This window comes from Bos taurus, chromosome 18 (assembly GCF_002263795.3).
Source record: "Bos taurus isolate L1 Dominette 01449 registration number 42190680 breed Hereford chromosome 18, ARS-UCD2.0, whole genome shotgun sequence".
NCBI classification, from domain to species: Eukaryota; Metazoa; Chordata; class Mammalia; order Artiodactyla; family Bovidae; genus Bos; species Bos taurus.
The window spans coordinates 64,564,368-64,585,856 of NC_037345.1; the positions used below are offsets into that span (position 1 = coordinate 64,564,368).

The following is a 21,489-nucleotide window of genomic DNA, read 5'->3' on the forward strand; positions in this document are numbered from 1 at the left end:
CACAGAGTGTGGGCCACCTCAAAAGCGAGAGGCCTCAAAATATGATGAGGTTGCTTCTTATGCCCTGGGTAATTTCACAGGCTAATGTGTAGGAGAATTATTCCAACCATTATGGGGGAAGTGGCGCGGATTTTCAGGAATTGGGCCACCACCCACTTTTTGACCTTTCATGATTAGCCTTAGAACTGTCATGGCGCTGGTGGTGTTTCATTTAGATGCTAATGTATTCCACTGAGAACATAACGAGGTTCAAAAGGGCCACGGGAACTCAAATCCTACGCCATCCTGGACTCACTTGGTTCTAACCAGTTTTAGTCACCTCCTATGGATATGTCGTTCTTTTGAAGGCTGTGACCTGTCGCCTTACCTCCTGACTCACCCCTTCCTGCAACAAATGCATAGCCATGAAAAACATGGGTAAAGTCAAACCGTATTGTGCAAAAGAAAAAAGTCATAAAACATTCATTTTCATAAAGTTTTAAAAAAGAAAAAAGTCATAAAACATTCATTTTCATAAAGTTTTAAAACAAAAGAGCGACACTAAACAAAAGCGTCAGACGTTCCCACATAACCGGCAGAAGAAGCAAGAAAGGAAAGGAGGGGCTTCCCCGTTGACCCAGTGGTTAAGAATCCGTCTGCCAGTGCAGGGGACACGGGTTCGATCCCTGATCCGAGAAGATTCCACATGCTGCAACTACTGAAGCCTGCTTGACCTACAGTCCGTGCTCTGCAACAACAGAAGCTTGCAGCCCAACGAAGAGCAGCCCCTGCTCTCTACAACTAGACAAAGCCCTTGGGCAGTAAAGAAGACCCAGTGCAGTAAAAAGAAATCAATTAACAAATAAAATAAAGGAAATGTTTACTTAAAATATTAACCAATACATTAGCTTTCTGAAGACAGGCAGAGCTGTTTTGAAAGAACCCCACAGGCAGCTTCTGAGGTCCGATGTATATACCACTTTTGACCTGAGCAGTGAATAGATATTAATTTTACAGCTTATTCAACTGCACATTGAAGTTCTTGGCACTCCCCACCACCGCACAGGTCATATTTCAAAATTAAGAGAGCCAAGGTTTTGGGGGACAAAGAAAAATAACTATAGTTCCCCTGGTGGCTCAGTGGTAAAGAAGGGCCCTGCCAATGCGGGAGACAGCAGTTTGATCCCTGGGTTGGGAAGATATTCCCTGGAGAAGGCACTGGCAACTCACTCTGGTATTCTGGCCAGGAAAATCCCAAGGACAGAGGAGCCTGTGGGCTACAGCACACAGGCCCTAGACTTTTAGAAACCACACAACTTGGGCATGTACATGCTCGAGCTTGTTCAGTCATGTCCAACTCCTTGCCCTCTTCCAGGGGATCTTCCTGACCGAGGCATCGAACCCACACCTCCTCCTGCATCTCCTGCATTGGCAGGCGAATTCTTTACCGCTGAGCCACCTGGGACGCCCCCATGTAATTTAACAAATTAATAAAAAATATTTCCGTCTGAGAATCCTTGGCCTTCTAAAGCATCTTAAAGTTAGCTGGAGGTTGAAAGAAATTTTAGAATCTATCAAATACTTAACCAAGGTAAAAAGACTTGAACAGCAAACACAGATCACTTAAAGGCAAAGGAGCGCACACGCTGTTATCAAAAGCAGTATTCCAAGAAAACTTTGAAGGGAGAAACAGACTCCGGTCTTGTTCTAGTCCCTTCCCAACAAAATCCATTTACCCAACTAGATTTAATCCAACCTAAGAAAATCCTGCTCGTACACAACTCTAAAAACATGGAAACTATCTTCCATAAAAACTTATGGAAACTATCTCAGGGTTGCACCGAGCACCTTCAGTTCCCTAAATAAAATACCTCTTGTCTCCCTCTGTCAAGGGAAGCCAATATTCACTAATTCATATTTCAGTATCTTATTTTCTCCGGGCTTCCCAGGTGGCTCAGAGGTAAAGAATCCGCCTGTCAATGCAGGAGACGCCGGTTCTGGAGAAGGGAAAGGCAGCTCACTCCAGTATTCTTGCCCGGAGAATTCCGTGGACAGAGGAGACTGGTGGGCTACGGTCCAGGAGGTCACGAAGAGTCGGACACGACTGAACGACTAAACAACAGGAGACCCCAGATAAAGAACAAAAGCGCTGGGGAATGAGGAGAGGTGGGGGAGGAAGACGCGGCATTTACCTGAATGGGCTACACCTTCGCCGAGCTGGGGGCCAGCGACGTTTGTTGGCGAAGACGCGGCCGAGCAAAAAGGCACCTCCCGGCCCGAGACAGTCAGCCCACGCCAATCTCAAATCAAATTAAGCAGCGGGCACAGCGTCTCCCAGCTCCCCGACCTCAGCGGGCCAGCGATCAGCGGCTCCCCACCAGCGCGCAGGAAGTAGCGCGAGAACAACTGGCCTGTAGATCCCGGAAGGCCCGCCCACACCCCGTCCGCTAGAACGGAAGTGCCTCTGTCCCGAGCCGTCATTGGTCCAGAGACGCCGAGGAAAGAGATCCGTATTTTCGTGTCCTGTGGAATTGGCAAGGGGCGAAGCTCCGCACTTGCGGTAAACGTCCCGCCTCAGCACCAGGCTGGCTGAGTAAGAGTCCTGAAGCTCTGAGGACCGGGGTGAGGTTTCACGCTTCCTAAAGAGGATGAACCGAAATTTCCATGGAACGTGGTCTTAGCTGATCACAGAGAGGTGGCCCAGACATAATATTTCAGGTGCTTCCAAACCAGCAAAACCAAGTGGGTCCATGATACCAGCTTATCGCTCAGATATAAAGTGCATCCACTTATGCTGTTGTAACTTTTTGTGACCGCATGGACTGCAGCATGCCAGGCTCCTCTGTTCTCCACTATCTCCCGGAGTTGCCCAAATTCATGTCCACCGAGCGGGTGATGCTATCTATCTCATCCATGCATAGCTGGGATCTGATAGACATGGTGTTATTGCTCTTCCAGTGGATGTAGGCTAAAGTTTTAGACTCAGTTTATGAGTTGCATTCTACTAGGTCAGAGTCAAGAGAAAAGACTCCAGACACGGTCATGGTGAACAATACAGAGGAAGGATGTGGGGCGACAAGAAGCCGGTGGACCATGTTTTTCTGGTTCCCTCAGAAAACAGCAGAGCCAGTGATGGTGTCCCATTCGGGGAAACCATTTTTGTATCTGCAAAGAAACGTAATGCACACACCAATTACCTCACCTTTTTGCTAACTGATCGCCTGTCCCCACACCTAAAAGCACGCTGTCTCTTTGTCCCCTAAATATCACAAGCACCTGGCCTCCAGAAAGGTAGATATGAGACTGTCTCCTGGCTTGGCTGCATTGTGAATGAAATTCCTCCCCTGCAACCCTTTGTATGTCAGCATTTGGTTTCTTCCACCTCTGTTGCAGTAAAAACTTAATATTCATAACATGAAATTGCCCACAATTGGAGTGCTCATATCAGGGAAATTGATGTGACCATCAAAATGGGGTGGGTATATTTTTTAACACATGTCTAGACATAAAGTAAGGAAAACTGTGTTAATAATGAGGATTAGGTAAATAATATTGTGAGCACAAATATTTATCCCATCCAGCAAAGTCACTGAAGAAAAGTTCCAACAGATTTTTGCTTTCTCAGTTACTAATAAAAGACTCACATTATATCATAGACACATACCTGGCAAATGAATGTAAGAGAGAATCATTCGGGAACTGCAATCAGCATAGTGAGATACAGCTACATTTTATTTTTGGCTTCACTGGGTCTTCACTGCTGCACAGTCTTTCTCTAGTTTCAGAGAGGAGGGGCCACTCTTGATTGAGCTGTAAGGGCTTCTCATGTTGCAGAGGACGGGCTCTAGGTGCGTGGGCTTCAATAGTTGCAGCAAACATGCTCAGTAGTTGCATCACGTGGGCCCTAGAGCATGCGAGCCTCAGTAGCAGTGGTGCACTGTATTTAGTTGCCCCACATGAATAATCTTCCCAGGCGAGGGATCAAACTCATGTTCCATACACTGGTAAGCTGACTCAACCACCAGACCAACAGGGAAGTCGACCTCTAAACTTTTTAATGAAAGTGAAAGTGAAGTCGCTCAGTCATGTCCGAGTCTGCAACCTCATGGACTGTAGCTTACCAGGCTTCTCTGTCCATGGGATTTTTCCAGGCAAGAATACTAGAGTGGGTTGCCATTTCCTTCTCCAGGGGATCTTCCCAACCCAGGGATCGAACCCGGGTCTCCCGCATTGCGGACAGACGCTTTACCATCTGAGCCACCAGGGAAGCCCTTTTTGACGAGGTAATACTCAAAATACTGGCCATACCAACCAACTACTAGTGATAAATACAAGAAAACTAGAATGCTCCGATATCGATGGGATGGCAACAGGGTATAATCATTGACTTTAGAGTATGAAGCCACATGGTCATATAATTTTATGTGTATCTTCATGTTAAGTTTATCTGTAATAACCCAAATCCCACCCTTTTAAAGATTAATGGAGGGACTTCCCTGGTGTCCAGTAGCTAAGACGCCACGCTCCCAGTGTAGGGAGCCCAAGATCAAACCCTGATAAGGGAACTAGACTCCCCGTGATGCGTCTAACAGGTCCCATGGTGCAACTAAATACACTGTGTTCCTCATTTAACACCAGGCACAACAAAATACATAAAAAAAAAAAAAAAGGTAAACACTCAATAGGTGGTATATCCAAATAATTTTTCAGAAAAAATTACTCATAACAGCAAATCATTCTCCGAGAAATTATGCATCATGAAAAAAGATATAAAAGTAAACATTAAGACCCCAATGATATTGTCTAGAAATTACATAGAAAAATTACATAGGAAAAAAGTAAATCAATACTAGTTTCCTGGATTTCTAAAATGGATGTTAGAAGGTGCATATGGGAGTGATGGATGTTTGTAATAATGATGATAGTTTTGTGGATTTACACATTAAAACTTACCTAGGTGTATATTGTAGGGATTTTCATTTCAATGCACACCAACTAAACAGCACAATTTTAATAGAAATTGGCACCACATAAAAATCTGAGCTTTTTTTCCCACAGATGGGTGGCTTGCAGGTCTTAGTTCTCTGTCCAGGGATCAAACTCAGGCTCCTGGAGGTGAGAGAGCAGAGTCCTGACTGCTAGGGAAATCCCTGAAACTGATTCTGAATCTCCTTTTGAGTACCACTCTGGCAACCACACATTAACATCATCACGTCTCCTTGTCTCATGTGAGGGAGACAATCTTCATTGTCTCCCTGTCTCCCTTGCAGTAGCGATGAAGATTGGTGAGCAATGAAAGGTGTTTCCACTTGCGCTATTCAGGAACTCTGCCTGGGTCCTAAAAAATCACATGACTGGACTACAGGATTTTCACTTGCCTTCCCAGTATCTTGAATGTGCAGAAATGGCTCTGCGTTAACAAGGCTTCCCTTGTGGCTCAGCTGGTGGAAGAATCTGCCTGCAATGCAGAAGACCTGGGTTCGATCCCTGGGTTGGGAAGATCCTCTGGAGAAGGGAACAGCTATCTACTCCAGTATTCTAGCCTGGAGAATTCCATGGACTGTATAGTCCATGGGGTTGCAAACAGTTGGATACAACTAAGCAACGTTCAGCTTCACAATCTGCAGATACTGCTGCTGCTGCTAAGTCACTTCAGTCATGTCCGACTCTGTGCGACCCCATAGACGGCAGCCCACCAGGATCCCCCGTCCCTAGGATTTTCCAGGCAAGAACACTGGAGTGGGTTGCCATTTCCTTCTCCAGTGCATGAAAGTGAAAAGCGAAAGTGAAGTTGCTCAGTCGTATCCGATCCTCAGCGACCCCATGGACTGCAGCCCTCCAGGCTCCTCTGTCCACGGGATTTTCCAGGCAAGAGTACTGGAGTGGGGTGCCATTGCCTTCTCCATCTGCAGATACTATGGGATGCTAAAACCTTTAATCAGTTTGACAGACTGGGACCTCTGGAGGAGAGAAACAGCTCTGTAGCTCTGAAAAATTTCTGCAAAACCCTGACTATAAACAGCCAAATTCACATTCTTGGACGCAGCTTTAGAAAAGACCCTTTCATACCTGTTTTCTAGTCTCTTACTCCCTTTTAATGCCCTGATGGTTTCTGTATGAAGTATGATTCCCTGCTAATGTTTATAACCTAACACTCAGCAACACCAGCCTGCCACATTGTGGATATTATGGCACATGACTCTGCTCCACCTATAGAACTTCTTCCCTTGAACTATACTGGGGACATGATATGACATCCCATGTGAGAAAGAGAACACTTTATGCTGCTCCAAAAAATCACTGGTGGCTCTCACTTGTCCTCATCTCAGGATAACTTCAGGACCCACCTAAAATTCTCACCCAGGTCTCAACATTAGTCTCAAGGAACCCTGCAATCCACCCCAGAAGGCCTTGGACAACAATGCAAAGTAGACCCAAACTAGAGTGAACAGTATTCTCTGTCATGATACTATTCTCAGTGAGGAATACAAAGATAGGAACACACACGAATGCAGTGGCTTAAAAAAGTTTTTATTCATTAAAAGAAAAGAGAATTGCTTAGAAGAAAGCAGTTGTCAAGCAGGGTGACTTGAAGATAGAAACATGTCATAAGTATGACATGACTCAATGCCAAAGAAAGTAAACCTCTGTCAGCAGCCATCAGAACCCAGAGTGCATGTGCAAGGTCAAAGCTGCTTAGTTCCTTTCCTAGGCAGTTGATAGGATCTAAGAGCATGACACCACCCAAGTGCTCAGGTTACACGTGCTTTCCTTCAGGGGACAGGAGAGCACAAAGGTCTACCTACCCTGATGACACTGAGGGGACTGACGCCCAAAAGAGGATCTGTCACCTGGTAGAAGAAACTCACAATGACCAGAAGTCTGGCAAGGCTGCTGCACAGGTTAGGAAGTAGACCTGAGCTTTTTAGAAGCTTCCAATGAACCAGGTGCCCACAGGCCATCTCCATACTAGGGCTGTGCAGATGGATGGCATTCAACTTCCAGGTGATGATTCCCTTACGGAGCCTGTTCAGTAAGATGTATTCACTAAGAACACAGCTCATTTGCTGTCTCTTCCCCTAGTTTGAAGGCCTTTCTCAACTATGAACTTTGTGGTGACAGAAGAGGTTAGATCTTCAGTGGAAACTTTCCTACACGCTCTGTATTCTTGGCTCTACCTGGGCTATGATGGTTCTGGTGCTCGGAGTAGACTTTTGACCAAAGACACACACACACACACACACACACACACACACACACACACTCTCTCACACACTCACACTCACACACACACACTCACACACACTCACACACACACACTCACACACAGACACACACACACACATACACACACACACATATACACACACACTCACACACACACATACACACACACACACACACACAGTTTCCACACTACTGTAGTTGTGAGCCTTTCTGTGGTGTGAAATTTTCTTTTCAGGTGCTTAAGACTTCTCCACATTCAGTATATTTAGGTAGCTTTTCTCCAGTGTAAATTCAGGTGCTTAATGAGACTAGTTCTATCCCTAAAGCATTTCCCACATTCACTACACATATAAGGTCTTTCTTCAGTGTGGACTCTCTGGTGTTTAGTAAGAACAGACTTTTGGCTAAAACATCTCCCGCACTCACTGCACTCAAACGTCTTTGCTCCACTGTGAATTCTCTGGTGGCCTTGAAGGTGGGCCTTTTGCCTAAATGACTTCCCACATTCACTACACTCATAAGGCCTTTCCCCACTGTGAATTCTTCTATGCATAAAAAGGCTGGAGAAGTACCTAAAGGCTTTCCCACACTCACTGCACTCATAAGGCCACTCTCCCGTGTGGACTCTCTGGTGTTGATCAAGCATGCGTTTACAGTTATAAGTTCTCCCACATTCTTCACATTCATAAGGCCTCTCTCTGGTGTGCACTCTCCAGTGCTGATCAAGTTTGGTTTTAGTACTAAATGTTTTCCCACATTCACTGCACTCATATGGTCTGGCTCCAGTGTGAATTCTCTGGTGCACAACAAGCTGGGAGTGTTGTCTAAAGAATTTCCCACATTCTCTACACTCATAAGGCCTTTCCCCTGTGTGAATCCTTCTATGTATAGCAAGGCTGGAGCTGCATCGAAAGACTTTCCCACATTCGCTGCATTCATAAGGCTTCTCTCCGGTGTGGACTCGATGGTGCTGAGCAAGCCTGGACTTCCGGTAGAAGAGTTTCCCACATTCACTGCACTTGAAACGCTTTTCTCCATTGTGAAACTCTGCTACAAACTCCATCATTTGTGGTTTAACCTGGTGCTGGACATGGTCAGAGGTACCAGGGAAATCCTTCCTCGCCTCCTGGCACATAAAAGCCTTCTCCAATGCATGGACTGTGCAGTTCTTCATTAAGGCCTTACCCCAATCTCTTCTCATGAGCTTCTCTCCACCGTGCTGGTGGGATTTCACATCTGTCCCACACAGTGTCTGGCCAGGGTTTGTTCGCAGGACCTCGGGTCCACACAAACCACCTTCTAAGGCCAGGTTACCCATGTCCCAGGGACAGACCTTCTGGCTGGACAGGTCTGTCTTTTTGGTATTTCTCTGTGGCACTTCTACAGAAACATTCTGCTCAGAAGGTGTCTGTTCATCCTCTGCTGTATGCCAACACCCTGAAATTTAAAAAAGAAAGAAAAAAAAAACCTGGTAGTGAACTTCATGGAGAAAAATGTAAAAAGAGGAAACCCCATCACAAACTTATATCTGACATAGAAAGAATAAACCCAACAGGAAAAACGCACTGTGGGCAGGACAGGAAAGCCCCAGTCTGCCGTACTGGGCCTCTGCAGGTCACGGAACAGTGAAGATTCACCAGGCAAACATACAAAGATGGGAGGTAGTGCACAGAAGAGCCACAATCAGACAATACACCCCTACAGGAGCAGTTTTCGCCAGGGCCTTGGCTGCTGGTGACACATGTGTGCTATGTGGAAAGCTATGTCCAGGCCCAGGATATTCTGATTGTCACTGAACAGCTGGTGTTCAGGACTATTTCAATGCTAGATGCAGGCCTCGTGACACATTAGCATAGGTGAAAAATGGAAAGCATGAGAGTGAGGATGCTGAAGAATAATGAGGAGTGGAAGACAGAGATGTGAGAGATAATCCTGGGTTGGAAGCTAGAGTAGAAATCACAGAAGGAATCTGTCAGGAACTGAGGAGAAACAGAAATGAGATAATCAGCCACTGGTCGTGGACTGCAAACAGTGTTGGGGCCAGGGGAGGCTTCAAATCTGATTTGAACCTAGCCATATCATTTCCTCCCTGTGCTGCCAATCACCAGGGCCAGACCCATTTTGAGCCCTTCTTCCTGTCACTAGAGTCACGTCCACTTTGGGTCCTATATAACAAAGATTCTCCACTCAACTCCAACTGGACAATAACATGGGACCTAGAAGATGCAAGTGCTAAGAGAAAGAAAGGACGGGTGAGTGGTCAGTACTGGCCCAGGAGTCCAAAATAATAGTACAAAGAATCTTCTATGATGGTTTCACAGAAACAGCCAAGAGTACTTCCTAAATAGGGACCACGTTGGATCCCAACAATTCCTGGAACAGTGAGCCCCAGGAAATGTCAGCTGGAAGGGAAAAGACTCTGGAGCACAGAGGTGCAGAGGTCTTACAGAATCAACTTAGCAGGCAGTGGTTGAGAGGAATGGAACTCACTGAGCTGATTCAAATCATCTGACCTGTAATAGCTTCACTGAGAAAATTTCAGAATGGCTGGCATGGGAGCTACTTGTAAGCATTGAGAGAGAGGTGCCCACTGTCCAGCTGTTAAGACAAACAGACTTGCCTTTGGAGAAAGGGGAAAGGCAGAAATCGGGTCAGAATGCCAGGACAGGGGTGAGGGCCTTACCCAAGGATGCAACCAGTGCCAAGTTCTCTAGCATAACATCGTGGTACAGGAGTCTCTGGACCTCATCAATGAGCCTCCATTCCTCTTGTGAAAAGTACACAGCCACGTCCTCAAAGGTCACAGGACCCTGGGATGATGGGGACAATGTGTGCATAAGCAGCCTCTCTCCCCAGGACCCCGTAAGTACCCGAAGCCCAGTCCATACTCTGGGGTCATCATCCTCCCCAGGTCCCTGATTCAGAGAGAAGTGCTTCCTTGAACACCAACTCCAACCCCCAGCAACAACACACAGGTCTAAAGACAGATGACTTCTAGGCTGTGGGCCTGGCATGCAGGACCCCTTCCCTCTCTAGCAAGACAACAGCCTGACAGTCCCCAGGGTGATCCACTCCAGACACCAGCAACTTGAACCCACCCTCCCTATTAACAGGGCCCTGGGTCAACTAGTTCAGACACCTTCCCACATACATATCACTCAGTGGACCACCTCAGACATCTGACCCCCATCATCACCACCTGGACCACAAAGTTGGCATATCTCCTGTCTCCTCATATACCCTTCTGCACATGGCAACAGAAAATCCTTGTCAATGTAACAGGTTCCCAGCATATCCCAAGTCTTCACTGGGAGCTCCCCAGACCTGTTCTGAAGGTTTCCCCACCAGCCCTTGGTCCTGACTTTATCCTCAGTCACAACACGCATATCTAGATACCCCTGGTCCAGTTACACTTCCATCCTGCACATTATGTCTTTTCAACAGTTACAATCTTTGTTCATATAACACCCATTTAAAATGATGTTACACGAACATACCTGCTTAACACATCTTCAGTAAACTCATCTGACATCCTGTCACAAACTTTCCAAGTTCCACTACAAAAGCCTGGTGAGTCACAGGAGGGGAAATATGCACCAGCCTGACTTTGCTATCACTTCATCTCCATTTCTGCTTTCCTTCTGCATCAATTTCAAAGCCATTCCCCCAAAGAAACCTGACCTACTATCTGGACTTCCCCTTCCCTTCTTGCTGATGACCATTCCTCTTGTCTGTCTTGTGACAGTACCCCGTCTCCTCCTCCGTCCCCTAATGGCATCCCAAAGCCTCCCCAGCACTCTAGATCTACATGTTCAGCCATCCACTTGTCTCCTACAGTTGGAAGTCACTGGAACATCTGAGGCTCAACAGGGCTGAAACTCAATTCCTAATATTCTTACTGAAAACCACTGACTTTCCCAAATCAACTGATGACACTTCCACTCTTCCAGATGCAAATAAAAAGACTTTGGAGGCATGTGACCCCTCCACATTGGTAAATCTGGTCAGCCTCTACTTAAAAACCAAATATTTCTCCTACCTTCACATCCACCACTTTGATCCAGCTATAACCAATGCAAATCTGGAAAATTAAGATAGTCCTTTGATTATCTCCTTGTCTTCCTCTCCCCGAAGTGGTTGTGCACTCTGCAGCCAGAGGCAGCCTCTTAAAACCAAAGTCACATCACTTTTCCTTTCTATTCCAAAAATTCCATTTCCACTATCATTCTCAGAACAGAAACCCATCTTCGCATACTACCAGTCTACCCTAACTCTGGTCCCCTTGCGCTCTGTTTTTACCAGACATTAACAGAGACATACAAATTCTAAAACACATCCACCTCAACTGCATGCTCAAGCATCTGTATGGACTTCCCCGTGAACTTAAGACAACTTTTCACATCTCAGTCCAGTGGCTGCCCAAAATGGGAATCTCTTCAGGTTATCTCTGACTGGACTTGTAAACCTGGGCTGAGGGTTTCTGAAGTTTCCAGGCACCAAGTCCAGGAAGAATCGCAGCAAAACACTTCTAGGACCCCTGACACTCACCAGTGAACAGTCCATCAGCGGCTCTGCTGAATGTGGAAAAAGCAGGGCAGTGTAACTTTAGTCCCCACCAGCTACACAGACAAAAAAGATGGTTAACGAGTGAGCCGTCCAACATTTAAGGCAAAGACAGATACTCAAGTGAAAACGAAAGCATGTAAAAGATCAGCTATGGAGTTATGCAATAAAGTCATGTGGATATCTTGAGAAAAGGGTTTCCAAGAGTGGGACAAACAAGTGCAAAGCCTATCAGTCATGTCTGATGTGCCTGAGTAGTATCCATCAGTCTAGTAGACTGGAGCTCAATAATCCAGAGGAATGAGGTATCGGGTTGCAGATGAAATGCTGGTGAAAGCTCATATACGACTGTTACAGCTCTGTGTATGTGTGCTCAGTCACTACAGTCGTGTCTGACTCTTTGTGACCCAATGGGCTCTAGCCCTCCAGGCTCCTCTGTCCGTGGGATTCTCCAGCCAAGAATACTGGAGTCAGCTGCCATGCCCTCCTTAGGGGCCTTCCCTACTCAGAGATCAAGCCTGCGTCTCCTAGATTGCAGGCAGATTCTTCATTGCTGAGCCACCGGGGAAGCCCCTATTACAGCCGTAAGCCAGGTATTAATATATTAATACATCAAAATAAAGTATATCTGTTTCTGACACCTCCATTTGACTGCCTTCTATTTTCTCCCTTGCCAATAAAACATTTTTCATAGATTACTGCAGTTTGACCTAACTTCTGAACAGTTTATGATTCCTTTTCCAATTTTACTTTGGTAATCTTAAAAATTGTTTTTAAAAAAATTGCTATACACTAAGTTCTGATCTAAAATTATTAGAACATTATATAATAGAATTCAAGACTTTCAAACAGACTAATACAGAGTTACAAGAAAAAAATGAGACCAGAAAATTAGTCTGTGATAAAGGGGTTGTTGGTAGAATCTAAAACTGCTTGGCCTCCAACAGCTTGAGATAACTGGACATCACTGATGACTCTTCAAACCCAAAACAGAGAAAAAAACCTATAGGACCTGACCTTTATTCCACCCTCATTATATAAACATGGAAATATCTTCTTGAGTTCTAAACATCTTGATAGGAATTCCAAGCATTATAACATTCTATCATCACAATGATTAATTTAGTCTCCCTGAAAACAAATATTTTAACAAGATATGTTAATAATTTTCTCTTTCAATATCATCAGAGGACGATGACTTAATAGTAAAATAAGTATTACTAGCAGAGTACAATCACCAAAAAAAGCAGAAAACCTCCAAGTGGCTGTATACTGTAAAACTGTTAACTTTACGTAATGCATGAGAGTGAAAATACAACTACAGGATCCATTAATAAGTACAATCATCTCATTCAAAGAATTAAGCTAAAATTAATAACATGGAGCAAAAGATCAAAAAGTGGAAACATTCATTTAAATACACACTAACATGTCCTTTATACACAACAGAACACATGGAAGGTATGGCTGGAATAGCAATGATTATAAATACAGAAAGCCGAGAGAGAAAGAGAAAAAAAGCCTTCAATAGCAGGATTTAGAGACATTTTACTCACTCACTATGCAAAGTTACAAAAAATGAAAAATTAGCGGATAGCTATGAAAAAAATGGGAAAAGTCACACCATCTTACGTAAGTGAAGAAAAACATATAATACATATATGATTTCAGCCAGAAGTTTTAAAACTGAGCAAAGGGAAACTACAGTCGTCGAATATTTTCCACACAGCTGGCAAAACTATCAAGAAAGTAAAGAGATGCTCACCTGAAGCATCAGACAACACCATAACATTTGGGAGACAGGATAATTGTTTTGGAAGGACCTCCACAGACGGCTTTTGGGTCCTACTTGTATCTCGTTTCTCGACTTGACCAGTGAATGGCTATTAATAACAGCTGCTTTTTCAACTGCAGGTGGAAGATCTCAGCAATTTTTTTTTCCCACGCAGTTTTTTCAAAATTAGAAAAACAGAGGTTTGGGGGAAAAAAATACACACACACACACAGGACACTAGGTAAGAGAACACAGGTAAGAACAAAAATGCCGCAGAATGCTAAGAGTTGGCTGAGGGCCCGGAGAGGGCAGCGCTTACCCGAAGCAGATCTGTCAGCACGGCCGTCCCGGCAGAGTCTGAGGGCGGCGGGGCCCGGGCACGGCGGCGCTGTCCCCGACCCAAGTCAGAGTCAGGCCAGATGGCGCCACGCAGAGCCTCAGACCCTCCTCAGAGCAGCGGGCACAGCATCTTTATCTGGGGACCTTTAAGACCCAAACTTGCCCAGCGACTCCCAGATCCCGCCGGAAGACCCGCCCGGACGCCGTCCTCCACAACGGAAGTGCCTCAGTCCTGCGCTTTCAGTTGACCCAGTGACCCCGACGCACCGCGCCTTGCATTCCGGGTAATGTAGTTAACATCGCTCTAGGGCGCTGCAAGGGGCGGTGCTACCGAAGTCGGAAAATTCAGCCTCACTCTCTGGGTAACCAGTAAGCAGTTCCCTAAGGCTCAGAATACTGGTGGGGTTCACCCTTCTTAAAGGGGACGCACCCAGATTTCCTTGGAACACACTACTTAAAGGGGACACACGTAGATTTCCGTGGAATGTAGTCTGTACTGATCAGAGGGAGGAACCCAGATATTGGGACTTCCCTGGTGGTAAAGAATCTGCCTTGCAGTGCAGGGGAAACTGGGGTTGGATTCTTGGTCCTGGAAGATTCCACACGCGGAGGGGCAACTAAGTCCATGGTCAACGAAGTCCACATGCCACTACTAAGACCGGAGGCAGTCAAAAAAGAGAGAGAGAGAGAGAGAGAGAGAGAGGAACCCAGACACAGTATTTCCCATGTCTCCCAAACCTAAAAAGCAAATGGGCACATGATACCAGGTTGTCACTCAGACACAAAGTGCATCTAACAAACTGTATCTTATTGCTCTACCAACACCTGTATGCTGCAGCTTTAGATTCATGCTTTAGATTTATGAGTGTCACTGTGTTTGGCCATGGTCAAGGAAGCAGAGAGTAAGACAGAGCCATAGCAAGCAAGGCAGAGGAGAGGTGAGGGGTAACCAGAAGCAAGCAGGCCACGTGCTGTGTCTCTGGTAGCCTCGGAAGAAATGTAAACCAAGTGACACTGTCCAATCAACACATATTTCTTACTTCACATTTTGATGTGTCTTCAGTACTTTTCCAGCAGCTAAGATCTACCTGTTTGAAAAGTGACTTCCTGCGTGCTATTTTCTCCCCAGACAGTGACTGTATAGTCTCAGTCCTAGTTTATTCCAAAGGGGGCAACTGAAGCCTGAGATAAAGGATTGGATTACAAGATCCTCTTTCCTGGCTGGGGACAATATAATTTCACCAGCAAGTGCAGTAAAAAATGCAAGAAGAGTTGAAAATACTCGTGAAGTGTTATAACTGCTGAAACCAATCAGTATTTAATTATTCAGTTAGTGGTCAAAATCACTTTTCACCATGTGAATGTTTAGATCTCAGCGAGGTCCCTAGACACAATAACTTTTGAGAAGTGAGGGAATGAAGCAGAGCTCACAGTTACCTAGGAAACTCTGCTAACCTGTGATTATAGTTTTGTAACATGTGATCTATTATTAATGTATTAAAAAAATGTTTAAGTACACCTTGAAGGGCTATGACAACAGAGCAAATAGCTTTTCCAGAATACTTAAAAACAAAGTATCTATAGCATCATATTTACTCCCTCTTGAAAAAAAAAACAGATATTAATTATCTGTCCCATTACAAGTACTATTTTGGCTGCATGGCACACATCAAGGGCCACAGAGTCAAAGACTAAAGCCTTCATGAGGCTATCATTCAGGTTAAAGGCAATGGACAGTAAGAATTAATGACAACATAGTCAATTACATAATACTTTTATGTACTGAGCATTAACCAAAATTTCAGAAATGAAGACCTAATTGACCTCAACAAGCATTTATTGAGGGCTTGTTAGGACAGCAGCCCAGGAGACAGAGATGCCAGAAGCACTTAAATTGTTTGACCTTGAACTGAAAAATGGAGAAAGCTTATAATGGCAAAAAATAAAGGCCCGAGTTGGTTCCATAAGTTATTTGCCAAGAATTAAAATTGGAGCTGGCAACAATCAACAGTGCTTCTGTTTATTGATTGATGGCTTCGCTGAGTCTTCATTGCTCTGTGCGGGCTTTCTCCAGGTGTGGAAAGTGGGGGCTATTCCAGCTGTGGAGTGCAGGCTTCTCACTGCAGTGGCTCTCTTGAAGAGCGTGAGCTCTAGGGCATGGGCTCAGCAGTGGTGGCTTATGTGTTTAGTTGCCCTGAAGCTTATGTGTTTAGTTGCAATCTTCCTGGAGCAAGGATCAAACCTGTGTCCCCTTCATTGGCAGCCAGATTCTTAACCACTGGACCACCAGGGAAGTCAAGGGTACTTGTAAAGCAAAGACTGGTTTGGGTCTGAAATGGCTGTACAGTTACAAGGGAGAACGTTGAAACTGCAAAGTTGCAGCTAGCAGATATTTTAAACAGTCTAGTGTGTTACTGAACTGAACCTGTTTGCACTCACCTACTTCCTTCTGATTGGTTGGCTTTAAGTTAACAAGGCAATGCTTCAGGAATCTTCATCAGCAACCTTCTGGTTCCAGGAAAGCTCAGGCCAGTGTGCTTGTGATCAGCATGTAGTCATCATCCTCAACCTGGGTACAGGTTTCTTTCTGCAAAACACCACAAGGACATGCATTAGATTATTGTTTACATCCCTTTGGGAAGCAGTAGACTTCCTCTGATTGCTTTATCACTGACTTATTGTTCAATGTGTCATAACTTTTTTTACTTGACTGCTTTTCCTTTTTTCTGGACTCTTAGAATCTCTGCTTAGGAACTGCTTAAGACTGCTCTTTGCAACCAGGGAACGTCTAGGAAACTGGAGCCTTTCTCTACAAACAACAAATGAGGCTGGGTGGGAGCAGGGGTGTCCCTGCTGGTCCAGTGATTAGGTGATTAGGACGCCAAGCTTTCACTGTTGTGGGTGTAGGTTCAGTCTCTAGTCAGGGAACTAAGATCCTACAAGTTATCTGGTGTCAGGGAAAAAAAGAAAAATGAAGGACAAAGATGGACGTGGGCTGGCCACCAAGTCGGTTCTCACCAAATGGTTCTCAACACGCATGTGGCTACTGGTGACTAGTGAGCGCTGTGCTGAGCATTGCTGACGGATGTAGACACACCCGATTCTCAAGAGCAATGCCTCGCTTCAAGGACTGTAAGGATATGTACAGACTTCATAACATGTAACATGGAGGTCAAAAGTGAAACACCGTAAAGGGAGCAAGGAAACAGCACATGTGACCAGTGAAGGCTGCGCAGGCATCACTCGAGTGTAGCAACAAGAAGAAAAATGGGGAAAAAATGATTTGTGTCCAGTGGTCAAAGCATCAGTCAATGATGAACACAGGACAGGCACCCAGCTCTGTCATCACAACTTTGCTAGCAACCTCTCAACAACATCATGTACTTTTAAGCACCTCCTGCCACCTATATAGTGATGTCCACACCATCACGCACCCAGGGTCCTTACTGCTCCACTGATGTGGCACCTGAAGGAGGTCAGTCCTATGTGAAGGACAGAAAAAGGAGGGGCCAGCAAACACAGCAAGAGATCAAACACAGGGCATCCAGCATTCTAAACTTCTGAGAACTTAAGAACATGAAATTGAGAATGTGGCAGATCCCAATTAGGTACAGGACTCAATAATGTCAACATTTTGGAAAAAAATTTAAAAGGTCATACTTAGAGATTAAAGGTAATTATTCAACAACAAGTAATGTTTATGGCAGCAATGAAATTAAAAGACGCTTACTCCTTGGAAGGAAAGTTATGACCAACCTAGACAGCATATTTGGCACCCCACTCCAGTACTCTTGCCTGGAAAATTCCATGGACAGGGGAGCCTGGTAGGCTGCAGTCCATGGGATCGCGAAGAGTCAGACATGACTGAGCGGCTTCCCATTCACTTTTCACTTTCATGCATTGGAGAAGGAAATGGCAACCCACTCCAGTGTTCTTGCCTGGAGAATCCCAAGGATGGGGGAGCCTGATGGGCTGCCGTCTACGGGGTCGCAAAGAGTCGGACACGACTGAAGTGACTTAGCAGTTAGACAGCATATTAAAAAGCACAGACATTACTTTGCCAACAAAGGTCCGTCTAGTCAAGGCTATGGTTTTTCCAGTGGTCATGTATGGATGTGAGAGTTGGACTATAAACAAAGCTGAGAGCTGAAGAATTGATGCTTTTGAATTGTGGTGTTGGAGAAGACTCTTGAGAGTCTCTTGGACTGCAAGGAGATCCAAACAGTCCATCCTAAAGGAGATCAGTCCTGGGTGTTTATTGGAAGGACTGATGTTGAAGCTGAAACTCCAATACTATGGCCACCTGATGTGAAGAGCTGACTCATTGGGAAAGACCCTGATGCTGGGAAAGATTGAGGGCAGGAGGAGAAGGGCACGACAGAGGATGAATGGTTGGATGGTATCATCGACTCGATGGACATGGGTTTGGGTGGACTCCGGCAGTTGGTGATGGACAGGAAGGCCTGGTGTGCTGTGGTTCATGGGGTCGCAAAGAGTCGGACATGACTGAACAACGGAACTGAATGTTTTGCATCATGACTGCAATGAATATACTTTAAAATAAACACGTTTTCAAAAGACTCAGACCCAAAGTGGCAGGCTGATTAATATCCCCAGAGACAACTGGGTCCTCATCCCTGAACCTCGTTAACTGTTACCTTACATGGTCAGAGACTTTGCCAGTGCCATTAGGGATTTTGAGATGAGATTGGCCTAAAGTTCATGTTTGCCCTGGGGTGTACTCACAGGTCTTCTCATAAAAGACAAGCAGAGGGAGACGTACTCTGCAGAGGAAGGCGATCTGATGACTGAAATGCTGCACTGCTGCTCTTTGAAGATGAAAGAAGTGGTCTTGAGTCAACAAACACGAGGAATGCAGCTCTGGAATTTGGAAAAGGCAAGGATGGCGTTTCTGATCACTAGAGCCTCTATACAGACCATGCCCCTACCAACACCTTGACTTCACCCCTGTGAAAGTGACTTAAGATTTCTGACTCCAGAACAATGAAATAATTAAACAGATGCTGTCTGAAACCATCAACTTTGAGCTTATTCATTACAACTCCTTTCCTACAACGGAATTCGATTTAGTAACGTAAATTACAGGTTGCTCCTGCCATTCTGAAGCATAGCTTTCCTAGAAAATGTTTCATCAACTGAGATGCCATAAAGCAGGAGTATACCCTTCTTTCTCAAAGTTCTGATTCACCACTTCAGTTTTATGGAAGAACCTCCATTCATACAGTGTAATGGCTTTTTTATAAAAGTGACTAAAATCCTTTCCAGGTTTCTTTCGATTTTGTGAAAATAAGTACTAACATAAGTCTTTTGAGACAGGACAAGGCTAGGTGTTCTATGTGAAAATGACCCATAATGTGAGAATATGAATGAACAATACCCAAGAAATTATCAGTAATGGTGGAAAATTGCAAATTGGTTCACTGGGCATCAAACAGGGCCCTTCTCATTTTTGTTATGTTTGAAAAATATCTATTCCAGAAAGGATTTTCACGTTTGTATTTTATAGTTAAAAGGGGGACAACTCTCAAATGGCATGAGAAAACTTTTGGCTTGAGAAGTATAAGCATTGGAAAAATTTTATCAAAGCCTGCACTGCTAAAATGTTTTACATCAATTATCCTTAAGAAAGCTCTTTAAAAACAGAATTATGTTCTGGAATGCCCAAGACCACCCTCAGATTCCATAGGACTCACGGAACTCATGGAAGCTGTTTAATTAAGGCCTATGGCTTATTACAGTGAAGGATACAGATAAAAATCAGCCAAGAAAGATGGCACAATACAACAGAGTCCAAGAGAGATCACATTGCCAGCTTCCAGTTGCCCCCTGCCACTCCACTTCAGTCTGACATCGACATATGGCAATGCACATCTAGTATTGCTAACAGGGAACGCCATGCAAGCCTAGGTGTTGTCCAGGTTTTCTGAGTGTCTGTCACACAGACAAGGGGCACCTGTGTGACTGACCTGTTACTCTCTAGCTTCTCCAAATGTCAAACTGGTATTGAGAGCCTCAGCCTCCCAGTATCCCAGTACAGTATTAACATAAACTTCTCAGCCCAGCACAAGGCCCCAGGTAAACAAAGACACTCTTATTGAGCCAAATATGTCAAGTGCTTCGAGGTTATCTCCCAGGAGCTGGGCAAGTCAGTGCCAGACATTTCTTTGGAATGAAGAGGTTGCACAACTCAGGCCTGTATGTCTTCCTTTACGCAGGCCAAGTGAAAATACTCAAAACTCATGCCGTTCCTATTTTACTGCATTTTAACATTATCCGAGTTCTCAAGGTTAAAGTCATCTGATAATGGAAATAGAGTACAAAGGTGTGCTACTGCACCTGTCTTCCCACGTCCACATCGGGTGGCCTTGAAACATGCCCCAAGGGTGAACAGAAGCTGACAAACAGCAAATTCTTGGGCTTGTATTACAGAACTACAGAAAAGAAAACAGCATGTTAAAACCCTCCTGCTTGTAAACTGCCTTCACTGATTAAGCTTGCTCTGGGGACCTCCCATCCCTTTCTTTAGTTGTACACAAGTTTCCCATGGCCAAAGTGCTATCACAAGAGGTGACACCTTAACATACCCTAGAGGTGACACCTCTGACATATGGGTCACTATAGTAAAGGAATCTCAAGTTCCTGGGAACCTGGATCAACTCTTCTCTTGAGCAGACTACAAATGATCAAAACTACCAACCCCTAAAACTGGGCCTGCCCAGGTGTCTGATGAATAACTTTTTGACATCAGATGGCTAAAATTCCATGCTCAGATCATGCAAAGTGCCTATTTATGAACATGCATCTGTGACGGAGCATGTAATGCACACGCCAGTTAACTCACCTTTTCTCTGATTGCTTGTCCCCACACCTAAAAGCAGGCTGCCTCTTTATCCCCTAAATATCACAAGCACCTCACCTCCGAGAAGGTTGTGGTTCTGAAACTTGTCCTTCTGTGTCCTCATGTGGCTGTCTTGTGAAAGAAAATTCCCCCCAGCAAACCTCAGCATCTCAGCGTTTAGCTTGCTGCGCCTCTGGTTCAGTAGCAACCACACACACACAGCATGAAATTGCCCACAGTTGGAAGCCTCGTGCCAGGAAATTGGCAAACACAACAAGGAAAGTCAGTTGCCTTTTTTATGAACTGTCTAGGCCTAAAGTAATAGAAGTATGTTCATAATGAGGAATATACATGGTGAATAATGTTGTCAGTACAAATATTTATGCCACTCAGCAAAGTCAGTCACTGAAAGAAAGTCAAGTTCCCACATATTTATCATATTCTCAGTCACTAATAAGAAAACAGACATTATGTCAAAGAAGACATACACCTGCCAATAAATACAAAAATGGTCAACATCATGAATCAGTAGGGAAATGAAATCAGATCATAGGGAGATACATCTCCACAGTTTTCAAAGAGGTATATTTAAAATACTGACCATACCAACCAAGTACTGGTGAGGAATACAGGGGAACTGAATACTACTGAAGGGAATGCAAGTGGGTACAGTCATTATTTTAGAATATGAAGCTGGACGTTCATATAAAGGGTTTTATGTATGATGACAGTAAGCTAATCTGTGACA

The 21,489-nt window shown here is 44.7% G+C and overlaps 1 protein-coding gene across 7 annotated transcripts; it reads right to left on the bottom strand.

The window, feature by feature from the left end:
* Positions 1 to 6,489: 6,489 nt before the first annotated feature.
* LOC100296121 (zinc finger protein 776) lies at positions 6,490 to 18,961 on the bottom strand. 7 transcript variants are annotated; one of them, XM_024979431.2, is made up of 4 exons: positions 13,863 to 15,703; positions 11,755 to 11,825; positions 9,890 to 10,016; positions 6,490 to 8,643 (listed from the first exon to the last, which is right to left on the bottom strand). In XM_024979431.2, the coding sequence occupies exons 2-4, from the start codon at positions 11,767 to 11,769 to the stop codon at positions 7,472 to 7,474; spliced, it is 1,314 nt and encodes a 437-aa protein (XP_024835199.1). In that variant the 5' UTR covers positions 11,770 to 11,825; positions 13,863 to 15,703; the 3' UTR covers positions 6,490 to 7,471. The 7 variants fall into 7 exon arrangements, with proteins under 7 accessions (XP_024835199.1, XP_024835198.1, XP_059733246.1 ...); XM_024979430.2 differs by lacking the exon at positions 13,863 to 15,703 and adding an exon at positions 13,535 to 13,856; XM_059877263.1 differs by lacking the exons at positions 9,890 to 10,016; positions 11,755 to 11,825; positions 13,863 to 15,703 and adding exons at positions 16,322 to 16,469; positions 18,666 to 18,961.
* Between the last annotated feature and the right edge of the window lie 2,528 nt (positions 18,962 to 21,489).

Excerpts from the sequence above, each read along its gene's own strand:
- LOC100296121 (XM_024979428.2), bottom strand. The coding sequence starts at position 10,220 with ATGCCAGGCCCACAGCCTAGAAGTCATCTGTCTTTAGACCTGTGTGTT. Across the intron at positions 8,644-9,889 it reads GGCACTGGTTGCATCCTTGG|GGTGTTGGCATACAGCAGAG; the intron begins GTAAGGCCCTCA and ends TTTAAATTTCAG.